Source organism: Bactrocera tryoni, chromosome 4 (assembly GCF_016617805.1).
Source record: "Bactrocera tryoni isolate S06 chromosome 4, CSIRO_BtryS06_freeze2, whole genome shotgun sequence".
In the NCBI taxonomy this organism is placed as follows: Eukaryota; Metazoa; Arthropoda; class Insecta; order Diptera; family Tephritidae; genus Bactrocera; species Bactrocera tryoni.
The window spans coordinates 57,906,010-57,931,755 of NC_052502.1; the positions used below are offsets into that span (position 1 = coordinate 57,906,010).

The 25,746-nt window shown below is 36.4% G+C and overlaps 1 protein-coding gene across 1 annotated transcript in view; it reads left to right on the forward strand.

Annotated features, from left to right (window-relative positions):
- LOC120775128 (carbonic anhydrase-related protein 10) overlaps positions 1-25,746 on the forward strand; it is a 130,269-nt gene that overhangs the window by 69,380 nt on the left and 35,143 nt on the right. The window contains exons 3-4 of the mRNA XM_040105152.1: positions 19,310-19,446; positions 19,547-19,759. Coding sequence (XP_039961086.1) covers positions 19,310-19,446; positions 19,547-19,759 — 350 coding nt within the window. The remainder of the gene's footprint in view (positions 1-19,309; positions 19,447-19,546; positions 19,760-25,746) is intronic.

Consider the following 25,746-nt stretch of genomic DNA (forward strand, 5'->3'; position numbering starts at 1 on the left):
AACTACCCCATCTGGGAAGGAGAGCAATCTGAAGAGATTCAAAAGCTACCATATTATCTAGAAAAATAAGGGTTTGGTGTGATTTGTGGGCTGGTGGAATCTTTGGTCCATATGTCTTAAAAAATGATGTTGGTAGAACGTAGCCATCAATGCCGACCGTTATCGAACCATGATAACAGACTTTTTGATACCTGAAATTAAAGCACGTAATCTTGGCGACATTTGATTTCAACAATATGGCGCCATTTCGTATCAATCAATGGATTGATTGAGAGAACATTTCGGTGAGCAGATAATTTCACATTTTGTGCTGGTTGATTGGCCCATAAGATCGTGTGATATGACACCGTTAGACTTTTTCTGTAGGGATATGTAATGTCTAAGGTCTATGCGGACAGTCGCCCTTCACTTTTGTCATTCACCAGTTACAAATCGAAATGTTCGAAAGAGTCATCGAAAATTTAAAGAGTGGACCATCTGAGACGTAGCCACGGCCAACATATGAAATAGGTAATCTTCGAAAAGTAAATGCCGAACAATGTTCTTTCGAATGATAAAAAACATTCTCCATTAAATTTGAAGTTTCTGTGATTTTTCTTTTAAAAAAGTACGGAACATCGAAATGAACTTAGTATTAGTATGATGATAAATATCGAATAATTAGTAATTTATATTAGTGAATATGAGTGATTAAGTGTACTATAATAGAAGTCAGAAGTATACCAGAAACAAGAATACATGGGTTAGACATCCAGTTACGAATATTGAGCTTACTTGAACCATAATCTGTAGACATTTAGAAATATTCACGTATTGAACTCTTTCAAATTGCGAGATCACTAGTTCTTGGCAATGCCTTCACTTAAGCCTTCCTACTTGTTTTCGCATATAGTACTTCTTCTTTTTGTCATTCATAATTGCGTGGCAATACCATTAACCGATTAATGTACTTCATGTTTTTGCTTCCGCTCTGTGTCAATAGACACACATTTGCTTTTCAAGTCCTTTGTACAACAAATATTCGCAAGTACGCAAGATAAAGATATGTCACGCATCACAGCAAATAGATTGAGGCGAATTTGAAAACCATTCAAACGTTTATTGACCCCCAGGAACATGAATACATAGTACTGCACGTTGCTTCCGTTAGCAGCAAACAAAAGGAAAGTGCTCACGTTAAGAAAATGTGCAAAAATCAGTGAAATCCACTCATAAGTATGTAACATTGATGGTATCAGCTTAATGGTTGATGTTGACGACGACAACAAACAACCATAGCAATCTAACATCTTTTGAGTCGTGGCAAAAATTAGGTGACTGATGCTGTCACATCGATATAATCGGTGCGACACGATTTCTGCGTACTAGGCTACTACCAGCTATTGAAGAAAAACATGATCCCGAGCGTAGCGACGGCGGGTTGGGCACTACTTGAGTGAGTAAACCCTTCGAAAAACACACTGAGTTTACAGTAAGAAGTGGGTTGATGAGATTTTTGAAGAGCAAAACAAATTATAGCTTTAAAAATCACAACACAATGCTCAAAAATATAATAACGGAAATTCAGACAATGACGTAGCCTGCTGTAGGTTGCGATGAGTTGTGGAAAGATGGATGGCAAGATAGGGGATAACTCGACGCATAGTTGTAATACTCAGACGGAATGTTGCAACTTAATGCTAGATTGTAGTTGTGGCGCCAAATTAGATACAGTTATAAGTTTACAGTATGGGGCTATACCAGTGTGACACTTTCAAAAAAAATTTTTTTTTGCTTTTTCGATAGTTTATATATTCAAAAATATCCTGTGAAATCGGCGAGGTCGTATCTTAAATAGTTTTTAAATGGCAGCGTTCTAAATAGCGACCGTTCAGAGGTGCAAACATATATAAGTGAAACTTTAAACGCATTTTTCTCGAAGCGACATTTTTAAAAATTGCTGACATTATAACTCATCGAGAAATTGACCGATCGACTTCAAATTAAAACTGGATATAGTTGAATACATTTGCTATACAATAGACTACGATCTTTTTGATTGGTTGAAAATTGTCAATTTGCCATTTAATAAACGACCATTTTTTTCGTAAAAAAAACGATTTTTTTTTTTCAAAATTACGCCATTTTCTTAATTTTTGATATTTTTCAAAGATCGTAGTTCATTGTATAGAAAATATATTTAAGTTTAATAAACATTTTGAATTTTTTTGTTTCAGCTACTCAATCGACCGGAATCATGCCAGCAGTTGAGGCACTTTTTTTTTGGCACTTCCGCAGACAGCACATTACTCCGTTATTATACTCTCGCAACAATGTTGCTAACGAGAGTATTATAGTTTTGTTCACATAACGGTTGTTTGTAAGTCCTAAAACTAAAAGAGTCAGATATAGTGTTATATACATATACCAAAGTGATCAGGGTGACGAGTAGAGTCGAAATCCGGATGTCTGTCTGTCCGTCCGTCCGTCTGTCCGTCCGTCCGTCCGTGCAAGCTGTAACTTGAGTAAAAATTGAGATATCATGATGAAACTTGGTACACGTATTCCTTGGCTCCATAAGAAGGTTAAGTTCGAAGATGGGCAAAATCGGCCCACTGCCACGCCCACAAAATGGCGGAAACCGAAAACCTATAAAGTGTCATAACTAAGCCATAAATAAAGATATTAAAGTGAAATTTGGCACAAGGGATCGCATTAGGGAGGGGCATATTTGGACGTAATTTTTTTGGAAAAGTGGGCGTGGCCCCGCCCCCTACTAAGTTTTTTTGTACGTATCTCGGAAACTACTATAGCTATGTCAACCAAACTCTACAGAGTCGTTTTCTTCAGGCATTTCCATATACAGTTCAAAAATGGAAGAAATCGGATAATAACCACGCCCACCTCCCATACAAAGGTTATGTTGAAAATCACTAAAAGTGCGTTAACGGACTAACAAAAAACGTCAGAAACACTAAATTTTACGGAAGAAATGGCAGAAGGAAGCTGCACCCAGGCTTTTTTAAAATTGAAAATGGGCGTGGCCTCGCCCACTAATGGACCAAAAACCATATCTCAGGAACGATTTCAATGAAATTCGGTTTATAATATTTTCTTAACACCCTGATGACATGTACGAAATATGGGTGAAATCGGTTCACAACCACGCCTTCTTCCAATATAACGCTATTTTGAATTCCATCTGTTGCCTTCTCTGTATAATATATAGTACATTAGGAACCAATGATGACAGCGGAATAAAACTTTACAAAAATACGGTATTTGAAAAATATGTAAATGACGTATAATGAAATCTCGATTATCACTTTATCATGCGAGAGTATAAAATGTTCGGTGACACCCGAACTTAGCCCTTCCTTACTTGTTTTTCAATATTTTTGTAAAAGAAATTTTTTTTAATATAGCTAAAAATATACTTTATTACGTCTATAGAATGTCGAAACATTCAATCTAGGACTTTCTTTTAAAAAAATTCACGAAAATCGCCTAATTTTTCATGCGTCACACTGGTATAGCCCCTTAAAGGGGTTCCCGATGTATTCGTTTTAGGGTTGAAAATATTGTGACAAATTTAATATACCCTGTTCAGGATACAACAAAAACGATCTAACCGAAAATAGTTGAACGCAATTGAAACCATAAAAATTTTACTGTTTTCTACAGGTCAAATAAAAAAATTAATAGTGGAAAAAATGCAAAATAAACTTTTTGTTTTGCAATATACAAATTCCAATTTAAAATTCAAAGCATCGTAGATTTTTATGCATTGATAAAAGAGAAATTGTGTAAAAGTACCTAGGACAGACATACATACAGTTGCAATATACAGAAATTTGTGGTGAAATAACTTTGAAGTTGGCAAGAGCAACACGCTGCCAGGCGTGAACTATGCGGAAGCAAAACGGCCACAGCACCAAAAACCGCAAATGCAGCTGCAGACAGAGATAAGAAGAACATTCCTCAACCCGCCGCTACTTACAGTTATATATTTTGTTTTACATACACATACAGGTACATGCTGATTACTTTGTATGTTGGTATATCAAGCGTCGGATCACAAACATAAACGGTCTCTCTTTCGGAGAAAAGAAATGCAAAGCAACAGAGTTGCCAGCATTCCAAGCTGAAAACTGAAAAAACGTAACTTTCAATTTGCAATAGAGTATTTTAAAAATTTAAAATCAAAACCAATAGTATATAAACTTAAAAATAAAAATTAAGTTAATATTTTAAATCGAAAACTTTTGTTTTAATAAATAAAAGAGTTGACAGCCCTCGTTGAATTCCGCTGCAAGACACATAATTTATTCTCACCTGCTTTCTCTTTGTGTTGTATTGTACTATGCTTGGAATCGCTTATAAATGTGTGGAGGACCCTAATGAGATTACCGATAAGTGGGACGCTCACGTGAAGCAAATCACACATGCAAATTTTCAAATAGTCGTGCACCCACATCTTCAGCATTCTCATATGCGAAACAAAGCTGCGAAAGTCTGCATTTTCATCATGTGAAGGTATTCATTTTGTTGCTGTATTACAGAGTTTTGCTGCTTTGCAAGTTTGTTGATCAATGCTTGCTGCGAGTTTGTTGGCAGCAATGTAATCCAGCGCAATAACAACAAGTTGAAAGTTGTCGGTTGTGAATTACTCCGTGTGTTCTGTATATTTTCTGTTATTTGTTATATTCGTGAACAATATGTATTAGTTTACCGTAAAAACTTTTTGAGTTTCTAAGAAATGTAAAGGATATAAGCACAGATGGTACAATAAAAGAAACTCAAAACAATTCGCTATTAGGTTCTACGGCATCTTGTGTGTTTCTGACATTGAACCAAACTGTTCGTTCTTGAGCTTCACATGTAGTGTTATGAAGTCACATGTGTAAAATAATTTATCTAGTTAATTTTAAAATCGATGATGAAGAGTTCCCTAGAACATAATATTACTTAGTTAGGTAGGTAAAGTGGCTGTCTGATGACGCACCTAAGCATTTAGGAGATTCATTCTGAAACGATCATGACTAAAAGCGACTCATCCTATTGTCGCCTCTATTCCTCTTCTTTCTTCACTGCGACTTCTGATGACAAAAAGTTTTCTTTATCTGAGACGTCGTCAAGAAACACGCTTTGCACTCGCATAGAAGATATTTTAATTCACCTCTTCTTCCATCTCCTGAGAGCTTCTACATTAGTCATTATATGGTTTCACAGGCTGCTGGCATTTCTGGTAATCAGACAGTGACCTGTTAGTCTTAGTTGCTTTTATGTCATCCCTTTTGAAATTTAATAGTCAGATAGTGCGGCGCTTATTCCATTCATGCATTAGCGCGCTTTTTGAGCAATATTTGTAACATCTTTGTTGATTAAATATATATATATATACATATATCTTTTCCGGAAACTAGTTGTAGGATGGTGCCTTCTCTAGATGGTTCATCTGCTTCACAGTTACTAGGAACATCGCTCTGTTCTGGAACCAATTGCAGGTTTATCGTAAACTAAGATGTTAGATCCACTAGAAGATAAATGCCTCTTTTCACTATCTTTGACGAACCCTTAACAGATTTTAGTAACTTCGAAGCCACTTGGCTATCAGTTTACTACTGTGATCAAACTGAAAAGTGAGTTTTTAATTAAACTTCGCGTGTTTTTCGAATCGGTAAATTTTTCTTTCTTTTCTGTAAGTTGGTAGTTCTGTTAGTGACATCTATTCTATATTTCACGTCAAAATATTTATTGGCATTTGAGATATCCGTCGTTTTGTGAGGCTCTAAAGGTGAATTCTTCGATTTTTACAATGACTGAATTTATTGAACAAAGAAGTGCGATAATGCACCATCTCATACTGCATTGGTTGATTTACCTTCGTGTAACTTCTGGCTATTCAGCAAACTCACATGACTACTCCAAGGACACCGCTTTGTCTCAATTGGGGTTATAAAAGCTGAATCGAAGAAGGCTCTGATGGCCATCATGACGGGGGATTTTTCCAAGTGCTATGATTTCAAGTGCTTGGATGATTGGAGTCAAGCGGGTAGTAATTGCAAGCAGGAAAATTCTTTTGATTAAGCAGAAGTACAACCTGCTAAAATATGCAGAACGAAGTTGCGCGGCTACGATGTGAAAGGCCATTTTAAGCATTTTGTGAAAAAACGGCGAATTAAAGTTCTCTAAAATTCAACTTAGTTCCGAATTCGAATTTTCTTAAATAGAATGGTAGGCCATGCGATTTTGCATATTTCCACATTTTTTGTTAGAGCTCTGGCTTAGAAGTTATAAGCACTTTTTTATTCGGGAGCTGCTTCCTACTTGCTCCTGGTCGGCTGGTAGAAATTGGGGATTTTACTGTCAAATTGAATGCAATTTTCCTGCTGCAGCTGGCGAATGTGCCGGAAAACTGTAGTATGTATACGCAGAGGGGCAAAATTATGCGAAGAAAGCAGACCGGAAATAATAATTCGGAAACGGAAGAATCGGCATTTAATTTCCGGTTTCGCCCAAAAAAAATTCCGTTTCCGGTTCACATCTCTCAGAATGGTGCAAAAACCGGGAGTAAGAAACATTTATTTTCCATTTCCAGTTTCACAAGTCTCCGTTTCCGTTTCACAACTTCCGGAATAATTCATGAAACAAAAATAAATATCGGTTATTTTTCAATTCCAGTTTCGCGAATTTCCGATTCCGGTTTAACACTTCCGGTTGTTGTATCATTTCCGGTTCTGGTCATCCGGTTCTGCAGAATGACCGCTTCCTTTCCTTATTTTTTGGCCTCCTTCATATGCAACGCACCAGCAAGTTTTTGGGTGCATCCGCTGTCGGCTGCAGAAAAACTGCATTCAATTTGGCAGCAAAATCCAGAATTTCTTCGGAAATTAGGGAAATTCAACATCCCACCCCCCCCTCCCCCCGGGAACCACAGAACATGAAAGTTTCACTTGTTTCCTAGAAAAATATTGTCAGCAATAAAAAAAATGAAAATACAACAGTGACACTCCTCTCACCAAATACACAATGGAAATCACAACAAGATACTATCATAAATTGCATTACATGACCTGTCTAAACTTATTTAACCCTTTTCTGGGCGACTCACAGCGGACGTACTAAATTCTGAATTGAGAAAGAGTCGAAGTCTTGAGTACAGTATGAGACATACCGTGAGTTCAAAAAGTGTTCACGTATAGCAAAAAAATCTGCATTGCAGCTGCTCATTAGAAAAATAACCATTCAAATGAAATTTTTTTACGAGAAGTAAAGTATATTTTATTGAAAACTTTTTAACATAAACAAGCACTTCATTCAATAATCTCTGGTGGCTATAATACATATAAAGTAATACAATTCATGTGAACAATATTTGAACTTAGAGGTAAAGTGGCGATTAAAGTTCAATAACTAATAACATGTGGGGCCGCCTTTAGCTTTTATGACTGCTTTAGTACGGTCCGGCATAGAGTTGATTAGATTATCTAAAATTTCCGAAGAGAACTGGTTTTTGGTGTTTATCGTTGAGCAATTAACCGTTTTTAACAATAGCCCATAAATTTTCAATAGGATTCATATCGGGTGACTGAGCTGGCCACTCCATCACCCGAATTCCGTTATTTTCCTACCAAGATTTTGTAATGCGGGCGGTATGTTTAGGGTCACTGTCTTGCATGTATAACAAATCACCGGGTTCACATCCAAAAATCTCGAAACCAGGGATAAGTGAATCCTCTAGAATGCTAATATAGTCCGTAGCCCTCATTATTCCGTTAATTCGACGCAATTTTCCCACCTTACCGCCACAGAAACAACCCCACACCATAAGTGAACCACCTCCGAATTTAAGTGTACGCAGCATATTCCTATCCGTGGGACCGCATCGCTTGTCATACCATGTCCAAATACGTTCATCTGAATTAATACGATTAATTTTCGTTTCGTCAGACCAAGTTACTAATTTGAACTGTTCGCTTGTCCAATTTTTGTGTTCTTTTGCAAATTTCATCCTAGCTGCTTTGTTTTTCGCTGACATGTAAGGCTTTTTAATCATTGGTCTTGCATGCAAATTGGAACTTTTCAGCGAATTTCGAATGGTATTGTTGCATACTCTAGTGCCTAAAGATGAGAATAACACTTTGTTAGCCTCCACTGCGTTTTTAGCTGCATCAGTCATGATGAGGCGACGTAAAGTCCTTTCTGTTTCAGGAGTGAGCTTTTTAGGCCTGCCTAACTTTTTGGGTGGTGTGTTAATTTGATCTTTTTTTTTTATTTTTACACCAATTGATATTTATGTTTTTGTGCAATCGCTCTAGCTGAAAGCCCCTCCTTCAAGTCCGAACATACAGCTTTTCGCAAAATGAAGTTCAGTTTTTTAGTCATGTCTGAAAATCGAGAAGGCTTGATAAATGACCAATTTTTCGAACTATAATTTTTGTAATAAACCTTAGAAAATGTGAAATCCGTCGCACAATAAAATTATTAAAAAATGCTGACAAATATTTTGTAATAACGGAACTATTTACATACCGAGTCACACCAGCTCAGAAAGTGTTCATGTGCACTAACGCATTTGAACGGTATTTATTCAAATTTAAGTAAACATAGAAACCGATCGTAGTGGGCTTTGAAGACTAGAATGTCGATGCCATGTAACAACAATAAATATTTCTTGAAGTGTTGCCATATTTGAATGAAATTCAATGAGAAAAGCAAAATGTGCATTACGTGAACACTTTTTGAACTCAAAGATATGTATATAGAATTAATGAGGCGTTCGATAGTCGCAAGCGGCCTCGTGTCTATATGTTTTTCGTAGTTCGTGGTGTCACCTAGCGTTAGTTGACACCATGAAACACAAAAAACATATAGACATGATGCCGCTTGCGACTATCGAATGCCCCATAGGTTCGATATCTTTGCGGGAATACGAGTATATGTCTCATACTGTAAAATTGGTACTATTGAGTATAAAAACATTCGACGCATGGTGACGTTTCATTTAAATCCGTTTATCTCGCCTAAAATGCCTCAACTTGACTGTCCAATAGAATCACGCTATGCCCAGTTGAGCGGAATCATCTATATAGTAACTATAAGTTGCCCAAGTTACCCATTTCATTTTCGTCAATTTCTGTGAAGTTATACCTTATTCTGGAAAACAAAGTGCCCAATTTTGAATATCTAAAATGGTAAGTATCGATGTTGTTTCGATTTTAATGTTCATTTTTGTGCGTGGTGAAATTTCACTGACATTCGAACGAGTGTTTACATAAAAATTGAGGTTAGATTTGTTTATTCAACAATAGTAGTAGCCAATTTTGCATATAGAACCCGAGTTTTAACTTGCCCTCGTCCTCGGAACCCGGCGATTCCCGACGATAACAGCTGGTCCGGAAACGCTTGGAAATCAGGCACGGAAATTTTCCCGGCTCTGTCGGGAAATGTTCCCGATTTTTATTCAAATTTTTTAGAAAAAAAATATTCGGCCGGGTTCGAACTCTAGGCTGCGCAAGTGACCTGCCAGCTTAACCACTACGCCACGGGCGACTTTGAAATGTAGATCTCAAATATGATAGACCTTCGCTAAACTGTTAAACCGGTCGGTTTGACAGACAATGAAGAAAATTAATCTCCGAATGGAGAAATACACTACGATAGGGACTGATGGATGTGCGGTCATGCTGTCAGATATCGGAGCAGTCAACGAAATTCGAAGAGAAGCAAAAAATGCTGTCATGACTCCGTGTTTCTCGCACAAACACAACAACAGTATTTCAAAGTCAGTGAAAGTACGATTAATCGAAAACGTTGCCAGTGCCATACGAGAAGTCGACAAATTCTTCAAGAACTCATTTCCAAAACGTGTGACTGTATTAGCAAAGATACTTGGTGAAAAAATTGTCCAGTTGTGTGAAACAAGATGGGTAGAGAGGCATAATGCTCTCCTTCAATTTGTTGCGAAGTTACCGTTGATCATCGAAGCTCTGTCAAAAATCAGTGAGTGGAAGAACAGAGAAACAGCAGGCAAAACACAATTCTCTTATCGGCTTTGAGCAAGTTCGAATTTATCGTCGGGCTCTTCTGTCCCCGCGACATTCTATCGCTCACCCATTCGCTCAGCGTAGTTCTTTAAAGAAAGCAATTGATTTGGCGAAGGCATCAAAAATGATTGGGAAGTTGCTTGTCACGTTGGAAAAAAAAGGGAAAAGTTGATGAAATATTCCGATTGATTTATTCAGAAGCCAAGAAAATGGCGGAAAAACTCGATATTCATGAAGCGAAACCGAGAACATGTGGTCGACAAACGAAAAGCGAAAATTACGACGTGAAAACTTGCGAAGATTACTACAGGGTCTCTGTCTACATAACTCTGCTGGATACCATCAAAATTTGGCAGTCATCGTTTTGCGTTATGAAACACGCAATGTAAAAGGATTTTTCTGTTTGAATTTTTAATAAAATGAGCCACTATGTAATGCATGATTATGGTTCAATTTTCGATTATAACCACTTTGTTTACCCAAAAATTGGAATTGATAATTTTTGTTTCATAATTTGTACTGTATTTCTCTTGCAGTAATATGTTTGAAACCCAAATCGAAGGATAAATTCAAATAACTCCAAATCCCCCCCCAAGAATCCGCCACTGATATCGTACATTTTTTCAATAAACTTTTTAAATTTTAGACTTAACCGCTTACGGAAACCTCTTCAATATTTAAGGCTCATTTTCATGGTTTTTTGTAATAAAATATCTTCAAAAAGGCATTTGCAAAATTCACATTATTTTTTTTTCGATTAAACCGTGTTATTTGGCCAATTTTCAAATCAAAGACATATTCGTATTTATTTTCAAACATTCTTTCGTTTATTTTAGTAGTTCATTTTTATAACAATTCATATTAACATTTTAATATTACCACATAATTTGTAGTAATAATAAGACCATACTTCTTTTACAAAAATTCCAAAATAAAAACAAGCAAGGTAGGGTTAAGTCAGGGCCAGATCAAATGCTGGGAAATACTTTCATCTTTTGCTGAATTTGATGTTGAAAAATGTTGCGAAACTATTCGGCAAATCTTATTCGAATAAAGAAAAGGAAGTAGGAACGAAGTTTGAGCCTATTGACAAAAAGTGATGCTGTTTGTAATTCTCAAACTTGGACTCGAACTAGAGGACAAAGTGCCCATATAACTTTTGGCCTAAGTTCCGAGGTTTACGCTATGATTCTACACAAATTCGTTTAAAGTAACTACAACGATTACATACATTATATTGAACGTAAATATGCAATATAGAAGTAGTTCCTGAATGTAACACGTGTTTGCGAAGCAAAATAAACATCTAGATAATGCATTTAAGTTTAGAGCAAGTTTCCACCATTCTGTAAGCGACCAAACATTTCTTTGCATGAAACAAAAAAAATATGGGAACGGAGCGAGAGCAGAAGGCAAGAGAAAAAATTGCCAACACTTCATAGACCGCAAAACTTCGCGCGCTCGGTTTGACTTATTCAGCAACCACTGACCGCTGGTGCTCTGCTGGTGCTGGTGCAGTCCGTATGCTCGTCTCGTTCACCTTGTTTATGTCCCTGTGGCCTTTTGCCGATGCCATTCCAACATGTGTACACTGCACAGCCGCATTGCCACAAGTTGGTTGAGCGTATTCCTTGCTTCACTATTTTTCATTTTGCACACATGTAAGTGCAGAGTTCTTTTTTGGTCTATGTGTGGTTGTGTATGCATGTATGTTTGTGTGTTTTGTTGTTATTGTTGATGTAGGTCTTGTTTATTTTTCATATTTCCCAATTTACTGACCACCATCGCTTCATTTTGCAACGGAAATGAACTGGTTGGCCTTTGGATATTAAATGTGTGGTTTTCGCTGATTCTCAGTTAGAAGGCGTTGATGCAACTAACTAGGCTTATATATGTGTACTATATGTACCTTTATGTTCTTTCCACATTTGTTTATGTATTTTGTTGGCAAGAGGCGAGAAACTACAGCTTGGTAGCCACCCCAACAATTGCGTTATCTTAGTAATGGTGGTACTCACATGTTACATGCATACCTATTTGTAAATTCTGAACACACATATTGATACATGCAAATGTTAGAGAGTGTATTTGTACAGCTTAATTTTTTTAAGTCTTGTGTTGAACGGTTGAACTCATAAATTTTACCGCGTCCGCAATTGCTTCATCTTTGAGGCATTTTGCGTTTACTTACATATGTATATCAGCTAAAACCGTTACTCCCTAACAAGCAGATACACTGGCTGCACACAAAATGTATATAAGTGCGGGAAAAGGCCACAGGAACATTAGGTATCTATGCATACTCCATATTTACTCCCACAATCGGTAGGGTGTCCTGCAGCGATTTTGTAGTTTATTTGTCATAAGTGCAGACACTTCAGTCGCAATAAGCTCTGCGAAAGGGGTGTACATGAAATATTCTCTCTTTTTCCCTTCACTCACTTCTGGTCTTCTGATTGGAGGTGGCAACAAATTTGGTTCATAAATCTTCGCGCTTGTATTTGGTAATGTGCAAAATAAAGCAATAATTATGCTTTGGATTTGCTTGGAATGTATGTGAAATTGTGCGCGTGTGTGTGGTTGTGGAGTTAAGCTGATAAAACTGTCAGACTCCGACATGCGTGAGTGTGTGTGGGTGGTGCCTACGGCTCAATCCTTTGCAACAGTTGCAAGTTGAACTGTAATAAATTTACGGGAATTTGTGCGCGATTAGTTGGTGCTAGCTTGTGTATTTACTCTTGTGCATCACTAAATAATGCATGAATGTGCATGCAAATGAAATATGCACTAATATTGAATTTTATTATAATAAAAATTGATTACTTAGTTGTAAAATCAATACGAGAGCGGCCCAATTACAACTCAACCTCATCAATTAATGACGCCAGTATTGCAACTGAAATTTAATATTATGTATGTTATTCATTCTCGAATACGAATACTGCCCCAATAACAGTTGATTAGAACCGGTAGATTTACTTTGATCATGGGTGCACGCGGAATCTTGTACTGAAATCAAGGAACACTTCAATGCTTTATAAGGTGGTTCTTCTAAATTAATAGCCGAAATCAGGGAGGATAATAACGTAACAAGCATCCCCATTATCGCGTTGAATGAGTTCTGCGCGAGATAGCGAAGTTAATAGGCATCTGAAAAGGTTATGAGGCACATATCCGGCATTGTCAGTACGTAATCCACTGAAAAATGTGGTGTCTGAAATATCGGATGAAATGGTGATGATCACTATTTTCTGACTTTGACTACTTCGAGAAGGACACAACTTTCACAGGGCTGTAGTATGATGTTTTATTAAACCAATTTAACATCAAATTGCGCAAACACATCCACTCCATATAACCCACCGGCTCACATATTGATCATCGCCACGACCAAATTGATCAAATAGGGTTACGAACTTTCGTCTTATCGACCATATTGTCCAGATTTGGCACACTGCCACTTATCTTTGTTTTCAAATTCGAAAAAGCAGTCGTCGAATCGAAATTTGTATCGAATGAGGAGGTCTCGCAACCTCGGAGGCCCACTATGCAGATTGGTTAAAGAGTCCTGCTGTGGTAATTTTATTGACTAATAAATTGTATTTTTAACAAAAAACGTATATATTTCCAGTTTATCCTTAGAAGATATATGAAGGTGAATAACCTCCTTCCAGGATTCACTTTTTCTATTTTTGTGATCAAAAATATGTATTTATGTCTGCTGAATGTTTATCTCTTATGTGGAATTTTTAGTTGCTTTAGCCATACAATGAATTTCTTAATTTGTCATTTAATTGCAATCATGGGATCTTAGAAAAACTTTAATGCCGTGTATTGAAACAATGAAGTGTCAACTAAAATAATACTTATAATAACTGAGCAGTTCAATAACCCGATAACCGATTTTCAAAGGATCATAATGCTGTCACTCTTAAACTCACAACAAAAGTGTATTTATGTGTTTAGTAATGTCACGATTTATGTGAAAATGTTTTCCACTAACACGTCAATTATTTACAAACTTGATCGTAATGGGTAGAATTCGTTCTAATTTCGGTTAGAAATTTCATTTTTTCCATGTTTAGCAATAACAATCATATCTGAGATATCTCTAGATAGATAGATAGATAGTAATGTAGAGGCTTTGCACTTCGACTTATGGTCTATGGTGCCCTTTCTATATCACAAATAGTCACAACGGTTCAGCATCTTGAATAATTCTAGGAGCCAGCTGGGCGCAACTGAGGTAATGCGACCCCTGTCCACGTAGATAGAACCTAGGGCCTTGAGCCTACTTCTGCCCATGTTCGACAAGTGCATCTTGAGTCTGCAGTGTCTTGTATAGAGCGCGACAAGGAGGCGGAGTTTTCTCGGGAGAGGTTGATCATTTCTTTAAACCTTGCAAGGCTGTACCCTCCCAGAAGTAGCTTGGCATGAGGCAGCTCCTTTATAGTGTGGGACCCCACTGCAACGCATGGTTCTGGTGTGATCATTTTGGATGCTGCCGCAGAGTGGCCCAGTTTGATGGCCAGCTCAATACCGGCTAACTCTTTATGCCCCGGCACTCAGAATAGGTTTACCCGGTTGCACTCTGAAAGGCGGCTCAGCCTTCATATACACTCCTCCACTAAAAGCAATTTAACTGCTAGACTATCGCTTAGTGGATCGATAAACTGGTTGTAATAGTGAGGTAGAGATTGATTTCTTCTGCATACTGACTTATAGCAAATACTTCTGCTTGAAAGATGCTCGGAAAACGTCCCATTGGTATGGATAATTTGGTATGTGGTCCAACTGCGCCTGTTACAATACCTTCCGCTGTTTTCAAGCCGTCAGTGCACCATTCAATACTGCTGCTCTTCAGCAGAATGTCGGGTGTGGAATCATTATCTTACCTTTGGTGAAAGCCTCTGCTGCGATTAGCAACCCAAACATACCAGGCTATCTGTTTGATCACTAGATGAAACGGCGTGAGCTCCTGCCTGATTCATTGCTGTGGTTGGGAAAGTGCACATTGCCCCTGAAGCGCATATATAGGCGATCCTTTGCAGCTTCGATAGTTAAAGGCTTACCGAATACTGCGTTGCCTTAGACCTTACGATCATGGTATGCAGCTATCTTATGATACCTGGCTTGTAGCCCCATGATGTGCCGGCTAGGCGTCAGCATATCATGAGTGCCTTGATGGCTTTGGACAGGGTTAAATCGACATCTCTAGCAGCAACTCACAACTTGAATCAAAATTGGAATAGGTTTCGTCAAATCCTATACACATCAACGAATTATGTCACATATTAACGTACCAACTTGTTTGAAATATCTATATAAATTTTGAATTTTGATTAGACAAATCAATCTTCCACTAAATTAAATGTTTCCCCGCATTGTACTTTCATAATACATTTTTATATGTCTAGAAATCTGTTATGTATACATTTAAAAATATATTATATAAATTCCTTTTCATATCAACTTGAATTTCATCAGCTGCTCCCTTTACACCAACCAATTCTACTTATTTACTTTTCTTCACCAAAACTTTTACTTTCCAAGATTTTTTAGTTTAGCAAAAGATTTTTGTATTTACTTATTTTGTGTTTTATTTTTTATTTATTTACTTTCAGTTTGCACAAGCAAACCGGTTGCTTCCTTTTGAATGCGTGGTTTCCATTTACTGCAGCTTTATTTTTTTTTTGTTATTCTTCATTGTTACCTTTATTTACAAGCACAACTTAGTTTTATATTTGCCCGAAACATTCAAAAGTTGCAGTTACTTACTCTATCATTTCTTTACTACAAAGTCATTATTTACACTTTTCTGTTAACCATTTTATTGCAAGTTGTTATGTTTTATTTTTCAAGAGACTACGTAATAAAATACTGCTCTTCTGAACTTTATGCATTTGTAATAAATGAGTTATTGGTTTTAATAAAATTTTCTACATTTAGATGAAGTACGGGGCGTATGAGTAATTATAACTTGATATGGTATATAGGATATACAAGGCGAATGATTGATTATAATATAAAATTGGGAATCGACATACATGGCGTATGAGTAATTATATCTTTATACATTGGATGTATGAGGCGCATGAGTAATCTTATATATAACAAGAAAGGAAGGGCTAAGTTCGGGTGTCACCGAACATTTTATACTCTCGCACGATAAAGTGATAATCGAGATTTCATTATCCGTCATTTACATATTTTTCAAATACCGTATTTGTGTAAAGTTTTATTCCGCTATCATCATTGGTTCCTAATGTATATACGTATTATACAGAGAAGGCATCAGATGGAATTCAAAATAGCGTCATATTGGAAGAAGGTGTGGTTGTTAACCGATTTCACCCATATTTTGTACATGTCATCAGGGTGTTGAGAAAATATTATATACTGAATTTCATTGAAATCGGTAAGGTAGTTCCTGAGATATGGTTTTGGGTCCATAAGTGGGCGAGGCGACGCCCATTTTCAATTTTTAAAATAAGCCTGGGTGCAGCTTCCTTCTGCCATTTCTTCCGTAAAATTTAGTGTTTCTGACGTTTTTTGTTAGTCGGTTAACGCACTTTTAGTGATTTTCAACATAACCTTTGTATGGGAGGTGGGCGTGGTTATTATCCGATTTCCTCCATTTTTGAAATGTATATGGAAATGTCTGAAGGAAACGACTCTGTAGAGTTTGGTTGACATAGCTATAGTAGTTTCCGAGATATGTACAAAAAACTTAGTAGGGGGCGGGGCCACTCCCACTTTTCCAAAAAATTACGTCTAAATATGCCCCTTCCTAATGCGATCCTTTGTGCCAAATTCCACTTTAATATCTTTATTTATGGCTTAGTTATGACACTTTATAGGTTTGCGGTTTTCGCCATTTCTTGAGCGTGGCAAATGGCCGATTTTGCCCATCTTTGAACTTAACCTTCTAATGGAGCCAAGAAATACGTGCACCAAGTTTCATCATGATATCTCAATTTTTACTCAAGTTACAGCTTGCACGGGCGGACGGACAGATGGACGGACGGACAGACAGACATCCGGATTTCAACTCTACTCGTCACCCTGATCACTTTGGTATATATAACCTTATATCTGACTCTTTTAGTTTTAGGACATACAAACAACCGTTATGTGAACAAAACTATAATACTCTCCTTAGCAACTTTGTTGCGAGAGTATAAAAATGAATCGCAAAATGTGTTGCTAAGCGCATAACTCAACAACGCCTGGACCAATTTGGCCAATTATTTGGTCGTTTAAGTTCAAAGATGGTTTTTACGGCGAGAAAATTCGAATTATTGCTAATTTTAGATATAAGTTGAAAAAATGTTAGGCATATAACTCTCGTCTAGACAATGAAGACGAAGCCGTGAATTATGCAGTGGAATTTCAAAATTCTTTCGAGAGGCTTGGTATGCCGCAGTATCATTTGCGTCGCAAAGTTGGATCTCTCATTATTATGTTTCACAATCTTCATGCGCCGAAACTGTGTAATGGAACCCGAGTGATTGTGACGCAGTTATCAAATACTAGGGGACAGCCATTTCAGTTCAAACGTTTCGGTTTCGAGGGAAAATTGTATTTCCGATGACAATGAACAGGTCACAAAGATAGTCGCTAGAAGAGTATGGCATAAATCTGGAAATGCAGTATTTTTCACACGGCCAGATATACGTGGCGTGTTCACGAGTTGGGAACTCATCTTCTTTGTACATTTACGCACCAGAAAAGAAACCAAAAATTTTGTTTCAAGCTGCGCTACATTAAAAAAATGTAAAAAAGCCACAAATAAATCATTTTCAACACAATATAAATTCAACTTTCTTTTCATTTCAAAACACTTAATTTCTTGCAGGACAACGGTTGCGTGGTCAGCTGGTTATAATATAAAATTGAGAATCGTACATGGCGTATGAGTAATAATAATATAATAAAGGGGTTATAAGCGGCGAATGAGTAATTATCATTTTTAATATATTGTTGAACGGACAGTATATTTCATTAATTTCATAATTAATATCGACAAAATTAAAACATTAGTGATATTGCACTGAGCCCTTTACCTCAAACCGTGGTTGGCATTAGTTTATTGTCCATAATGTCTATATAATTAAGCAAAATTATCAACTAAAATTATTTTTGAAATATTTCTTAAAAGTTTTACTAAATTCTACATTTTTGAGCCTTGAGTTCGAATTACAATTTATACCAATCCAAAAAAAAAAAAAATTGTGAGGCCACGTTTTATTAAAAGGAAGGACCTAATCACAATTAGAATATAATATATTTTTTAGATATTCAAATTTTATACGGATTAAAATACAAGGTCTGTCGCAAAAGAAACCTATTGGTGGGTATATGAAATAAAAAGTTTGATCTCTTGTTGATATTTCGTAAAAATTTTAAGACAATTGGATAACTACAATCGATGTTATCGATCAAAAAGTGACAGCAACTTTTGGCAGCAGCAAATATTTAATTTGGTTTTAAACTTGGGAAAACGTTTACTGAAACATTTAAAATGATGAAAAAAGTTTATGGTGATCAGTGCCTATCCCGTAGTAATGTGCATGAGTGGTTTAAGCGATTCCAAGAAGGTCGTGAGGACCTCTGTGACGATCAGAAGTCGGTCATATTTAGAAGTCAAAAACAAAGACAATGCTGACTTGTTTTTACGATTCCGAGGGTAATGTACACCGAGAGTTCGTCCCACCTGGCCAAACGATTAATGCTGTGTTTTATCTTGGTGTTATGAAGCGTCTTTTGTCACGCATTCGTGGTGCTCGACCACAATACCGTGAGGCAGGGTCCTGGCGCCGTGTCATTGGTCGACGCTTGTCACTGATTTTTTGACAAAAAACTCCATATTAACCATTAATCGCTCACCCTACTCACCTGATCTGGCTCCCTGTGATTTTTACCAATTTGGAAAACTTCATTTGCACATGAAAGGACACTGGTTTCAGGACATTTCAGCTATCCAAAAGGCGACGACCGATATTCACAAGAGCATTCCGAAAAATGACCTTAAACACTCATTTGAAATGCTAATTGACCGGGCTAAACGCTGTATCGAAGCACAAGGAAACTACTTTGAGTAAATGTTTATATGATTCTTTTGCGACAGACTTTGTATTTCAATAGAACTACAGTAAAAACCTGAAATTTTTTATAAGTGAAAAAAATTATACCTCAGTTAAACTGAAATAGAAAAAAACTACATTTTGCTTAGTATGTTTACTACTATGCTTTACTTTTTTCGATCTGTGTAATTTCAGGTCCTGCTTTTTGGGGTCTTATCAACCCAGAGTGGTCGCTCTGTAATAAAGGGCGTCGACAATCACCGGTGAACCTAGAACCACAACGCTTATTATTCGATCCCAATCTGAGACCTCTGCATATCGATAAACATAGAGTAAGTATGAAGCCAAAAAGCTTATATATTTTGAAAAAAAAATGTATAATGCAAGATACTGATACCGCTTTTTTCTTTTGTTTCAATTTCTGCTTTACAGATAAGTGGTCTAATCAGCAATACCGGTCATAGTGTTATTTTCACCGCTGGCAACGAGACGGTTGCGAACTATGATGGTATGCAAACGCCAGTTAACATATCCGGTGGGCCATTATCATATAGATATCGATTTCATGAAATTCACATACACTACGGATTACATGATCAGTTTGGCTCAGAGCATAGTGTGGATGGCTATACATTCCCAGCGGAGGTGTGTATGGATTATTGTTATATATATTATTAATTTCGTATTTGTGTCATTTTCATTTTTATGATAGATTAAGCTATAAATTATGCTAAATTTTATACATTTTTCTGTCATTTTACAACTATTTTAACGTTTCATCTATAGTATTTGGTCTATTCTCAGCACTTTTTCTCAGTAAAACTATGGGCTTTTATTGCCAATTATTTCAATGCCGGGGGACTCTAAAGTACATACGCCGCATTCTCTCAAACTTATGATAATTCACTATCCCCACTTGAAAACTGTATTGCTCAAGATATATTAATTCCAATTGGGATATCACTTGACTCTGACTTTAACCTTATATTAATATCTACAGATTTCTTGAAAGACAATTATAAGTTTAATAAACTAACTCGACAGACCCTTTAATTGCTCTATTGATGAGAAAGACTTTTAGTCTTTTATGTATATATTCACGTTATTTCTACCTACATTCTACTTTCATGTCTCCTTCCATGTGTTCTCCAAGAAGTGACTAAAAACTGAACAAAAATAAAAAGTTAAGTTGAAATATGTGTCACTCAATCTAAAGCAAAAATATGCGACAAGAAGCTGGAACAAATAAGACATCAAACACACTCACACTTTTCAAGTACACACATGTCTAAAAACTTGAATACTCGCTTAGACGAGTGCAGCGATATGGAAAAATGTAAACATTACAAAGGTTGTGTCATTTCGCCAAATTCAATTGTTCATTTTATAAACGACATTTGTTTGCTAAGTGACATACAAATACTGGCAAATGTACGTAAGGACATGTGTCTCGTATTTACACAGTTCATACATTTTGCCATGCTTTCTAAATGCATATATAGAAATGTATGAGTGTGTGTTGAAGAACCAAATCTTAGACACGCATTGCGCGTATGGAACGAGGGGACTTTCTTCAAATCCAAATATCTAAATGCTTATATGCATAGATGTCTGCACGCATTCAATGCCAATTCAAACTTGAATTGGTCCTTTGTCGACACTTGCCTTTACGAAAATCATTTTTTGACATTTGCCGCACAAGTGCACTTATCCACGTGTTTGCGCTTGTGTGCTAAGTACGTGTGTGTGTGTATGTGCCAGCTTAGTAATGTAAATACGTTCACACATATCCGCTGTCATGTCGCATGTTTATTTCTGTTTTTATAAATCTCTTTTCCTCTGACTAACAAAATATTTTTACACTCTCGTGCTTCCAACGCGCGGCGAGGAAGGTGGGACGGTGACAACGACAGTTGTTGACGATAGCTACTCACTGCAAATACCGATTGTCGCTGGGTTTTGTGTAACTCCTGCTATTTTTTGTTATATAAATACTACTAAGTAGGCATGCTTACTTTCCGGCTGATATGTCTTAACTCTTCTGCTTCGTTTGCTTGCTGCCGCCTTGATTTCTCCACACTCTTTGCTTATTTTTCGCATATTTACTTAGATAAACGAGCGGATGTTTGCTCATGTTCTAGTTATTGTTGTGAAATAGTTTGAAATATTTGATCAGCTTTAAAGAGACTCAAATGCGGATTTGATGGCACTTTAAATCTGGCGGTTGTCATTTTGATTTTACTCATATTCGTGGTAATGTTTTCATTATTGATTATTTCACTGTGGCCTACAATATTTGGAGCCTTTTTTTAGATTAAGACAAGTACTGAAATTCTATGGTCCGATGCTATGTCCGATGATAAATTAAGAAAGTAATCCTTTTGCATACACTTACATTTACACTAATCTGATATTTAACTCAGATTTTTAACTTTAAACATAGACTTTATTAAATTTGGAAGCAATTGCCAAGATAGCCTTGGTTGTAGTCAAGATTCACATATAAATTATATAGAATTGAAAAACGGACAACACAAATATGTAAGATTCATATATTTTTATAAAATTCTTTTGAGAAATTACCAAGCAAAACTACGATACTTGACATTTTGTAAAGATACATATAATATTTTAAATAAATATTGTAAATTGCAGACTCACTCAGTTTTAATACTGCATTTTTTGTCTGAAGTATTTATATTATATTAAGACCAAGCTCATTAACTCCAGCGAGATGTATTTTTGCCATTATGACGTATAGTTAGTAGAAGAAAATGCTCTCTGATTTTCATTAAACATTGAAAGAAATAATGAAACAAAAATAAATTGTTATTAAATTCCCCGGGTAAATGATATTCTGTTCGAACTTCGACCTCTTATTGGTGAGATGGCAAGAAAGCTCGGCATCACTCCCGAATTCGCTTGAACAATTTTGGTGGATATTTTCAGTTTGAAACGCGTTCTTGTCGACTCGTCTCGATAAAGCTGATTTTTTTTTTTCAAAAAGAGTACCTTAAAACGATCTCTTTGGACATGCTTGATCGCGCGATTTCCAATACTACATTCATGGAGAGCATTTTAACTGCCGACGGGATATGGGCTAATGAGTTTAACATACAAATAGGTCAACAATCATCTGATTGGAGAGGAGTCGAAGCCAAAAAACCATGCCAAAGCCGCTCAAAAATCAAGGTGATGCTGATTGTTGTTTGCGTGGTAGTGGTTGCGTGGTTTAGTGCAACATGAATTTATTTGGAGGGACTGACGGTCAATCATTATTATTTGGCCGTTTTGAGGCGTTTACGTAAGAACATCTGTCGAAAACGGCCACGATTGTGACAGAATTTGAATCCAAACACCCAATCAATACCCCCGTATTCATCAGATTTGGCTCAGTGAAATTTTTATTGTTCCCCAAATTGATATGCTCCCAGGAACCCGTTTTCATTACGAAAAGTGTTTCGAGAACTTGAAAATTCGTTGGCATAATTATGTTACATCTGGTGGAGATTACTTTGAAGACAACAAAATATACCTCAAACAAATAATTATAAGTGCATCATGTATTTTCTTGATTAAAAAAGTACAAAAGCTGACATCGAAATTTTGGGAATGTGGTTTTATTTACAGATAAAGTTTACAAAATAAATACATAAAGTGGTAACAAATTTCAAATATATGTAATAAGGAAGTTAAAGTCTTAGTCTTAGTACTAAATATTTATGTGTGCAAATTCGATTTTTATTTTTTTAATATTTTTAGTGATTATGTATATGTGATATTAATAGCCAATATTATTACCATTATTCTGTATTACGGAATTAAGTCGGGATGGCATCTAATCCACCAAGGATTTAAGGTGGGCTGGATCAATATTGGCCTATTCTTTGTTTATTGCCTTTTTAAGGTCCTTGCTGTCTCAATCTGTGTACCGTTCTTGAACACTTTGTCAGAGACGATACCCCAGAGGATCTCAATCGGTTTTAGGCCCGGACTTAAGGCGGACCAGTCCAATACAGGCATTTTTCGCCCCGTAAAAATGGATTTGGTGACCTAAACTGTGTGTATTGAAGCATTGTGCTACTGAAAAGTCCTGTCATCGCTTTATAAAATGCCACCAAATTCTATTAACTCACTCTACAGGAAGCCCACATACATTTGAATATTCATTAAGGTAGAGATATAGCACTTATATGGCTTTCCCCTATGGCAGAACGCAGCCCATACCATCCCACTGCCACCGCCAAACCCTCGCTTTTGCAACTATCAGGGCTATCTAGATTGAACTTCTTTGCTCAGGGTCTGTCAAACTGGTTTCATGAGGCATTTTAACTAATCAATGTCGAAATATTTAAATTAATTCCACTTATTTGAACAATTACATACTTATAATAAATATCTCAAACAAATTTTTGCAACTTAACTTCCGAAAACGTTATTATCAGCAGTTGCGATCATTTCGCACTGTTGTGTACATATAATTAAAGCTCACGCACATTTTGAAAGCAATGGTACAACGAATGAAAAGAGAAAGTAAAAATTTTGGACATTTCACAACAACAACATATCACCAAAGAATTGCTCAATTTCAGAAACAGGATAGTTTTTCATATATGGCGAAAAAACAGGAAACCTAGTTATGCACATTTAATTATTTGTATGAGGTATATTGATGAATAATTAAATAATTTGCGTTCTATTTACAATTCTCGGTTACTTTCTTGTCAAAATGTATAAGGTGTAAGGTCTACCGGACGTTTGACAATCCTTAAGTTTGTTACCTCAGTGCTAGAGCAAATTTTCACACTATTCTATCTCTTTGAGACTAAAAGAGATACTTTATTGAAAATAGATTTCATTTAGATAACTCATATATAGATCGATATGCGGTAAAATCTAAACCAGCTGTTTGAAAATATTTGTCTTCGGTTTATGAGGGCTAGGTAAAGTATTGACCAGTTTTTACGTAATTTGGACCCAAAACACTTTATATTCAGAAAAATATCTCTCCTAACTTTCAAATAACAAAATTCTCATATTATCTGATATTTTCAGTGAAATGTTAGTCATACACTTTGGAGCCCACATATTTGAGACCTTTAGCAGGTATAGTCCGATTTTTACAATTTTTATTCCGGCATAGTAAACGTATCTTTATTTGTTTACTGGAAAGTGAGGGAATCAGGTGAAATTCATAATTGTGATAAATGAGAATTAGGCTTGGTTTGTTTGTGTTCATACCATATCAAATAAATTTTGTTATGAATTACGAATTTTGTTAAAATTGGTCGAGTAGATCTTGGCATATGGAATTTCACTTAAAGGTGGGCGGCAGGACGCCTATTGAAAATTTTTGTCATATATACATCTGAGGACTTTCTGTGTAGGGTAGGAATGCTCTTGGTGTATTTACTCTATGAGTTATCGTGTATTCGGTAGCTTTCAACATTACTATTATATAGAGAGTGGGCGTTACTAACCAAATTCACCCATCATGATTACTGTCCGAATTCCCCCACTTTTTCACTGCTTCAAGAAGCGCTAAGGGAAATCATTCTCAGCAAAGTTAGTTGCTAAAGCAATAGAAATTATTGAGATATATACAATAAACCGATTAGGGAAAGACACCATGCTGACTTTTGAAATATACACAATTCACAGTTAAACCTTTGTTATATACTTTGTATACATATTATGTGGTTATATATATGATATATAAGTATGTATGTATATATATATATTTGAAAACAACTGTTTTGCGCATTAAAAATCAATTCACCATTTGCACCATTAACATATTTAATCGTAAGAGAGGAAGTTACCCACAGTGCGGTTGGTTATACGAGCAGAAAGAATTGCCGATCCCATAATCTTGCAAATCTTAACTTTCGCATCTCGCTGCAGCTAGTTTTAAATTTTGCAAACAATATAAGAGATGACAACATTTCTCAAAATAACTGAGAAAGATCAATACAATATCCAGTTTGATTTGAATCAGTGCCCGCAAAAATTTACTAAAAGGAGGATAAGAGTAAACAGGACAGTACTAAACATATATTCTTACCCAACTTGTAATCGATATAGCATAATTAAATCGCTCTGAAAGACAGACGCTCAGAGGAAAATTTCGCATTGATTATAAGGCAGTTAAACACAAAGCTTTGCATAAGCTGGTAAGTATGCAAATGTAACCACTAATTTAGCCGCAAAAGGTATCATCGCACGCACAAAGTAACTAACCAGTTGGATTTAGGGTCTCAATTAGACTTACAACGAAAATACCACCTGCATGTTTGCCGGTGATTAAATTTACACGCAACAAACAAGCTGAGCGTACAACCAAACACGCACACACAACTGGGATCATAGCTAAAGCACTAACACAGCTAACATACCAACCGTACTGACTAAAAGCAAAGCGGCCGCCAGCCAAACCTGAAACCGAATCGACCACCAACACAACCCCCACAGCTAGGGGAAGCGCAAAGGCAAAGGAAATCCCAACATAAATGGTAAAGCGTTAGGCAAAGGCAAGCCGCTGCTAAGGCAACAAAGCAAAGCCAACTAAAAAGCGTAACAAATTGATTCGTGGCTCAAAGCCAGCGCAAAAGTAAACACAGAGGCTCATGCCA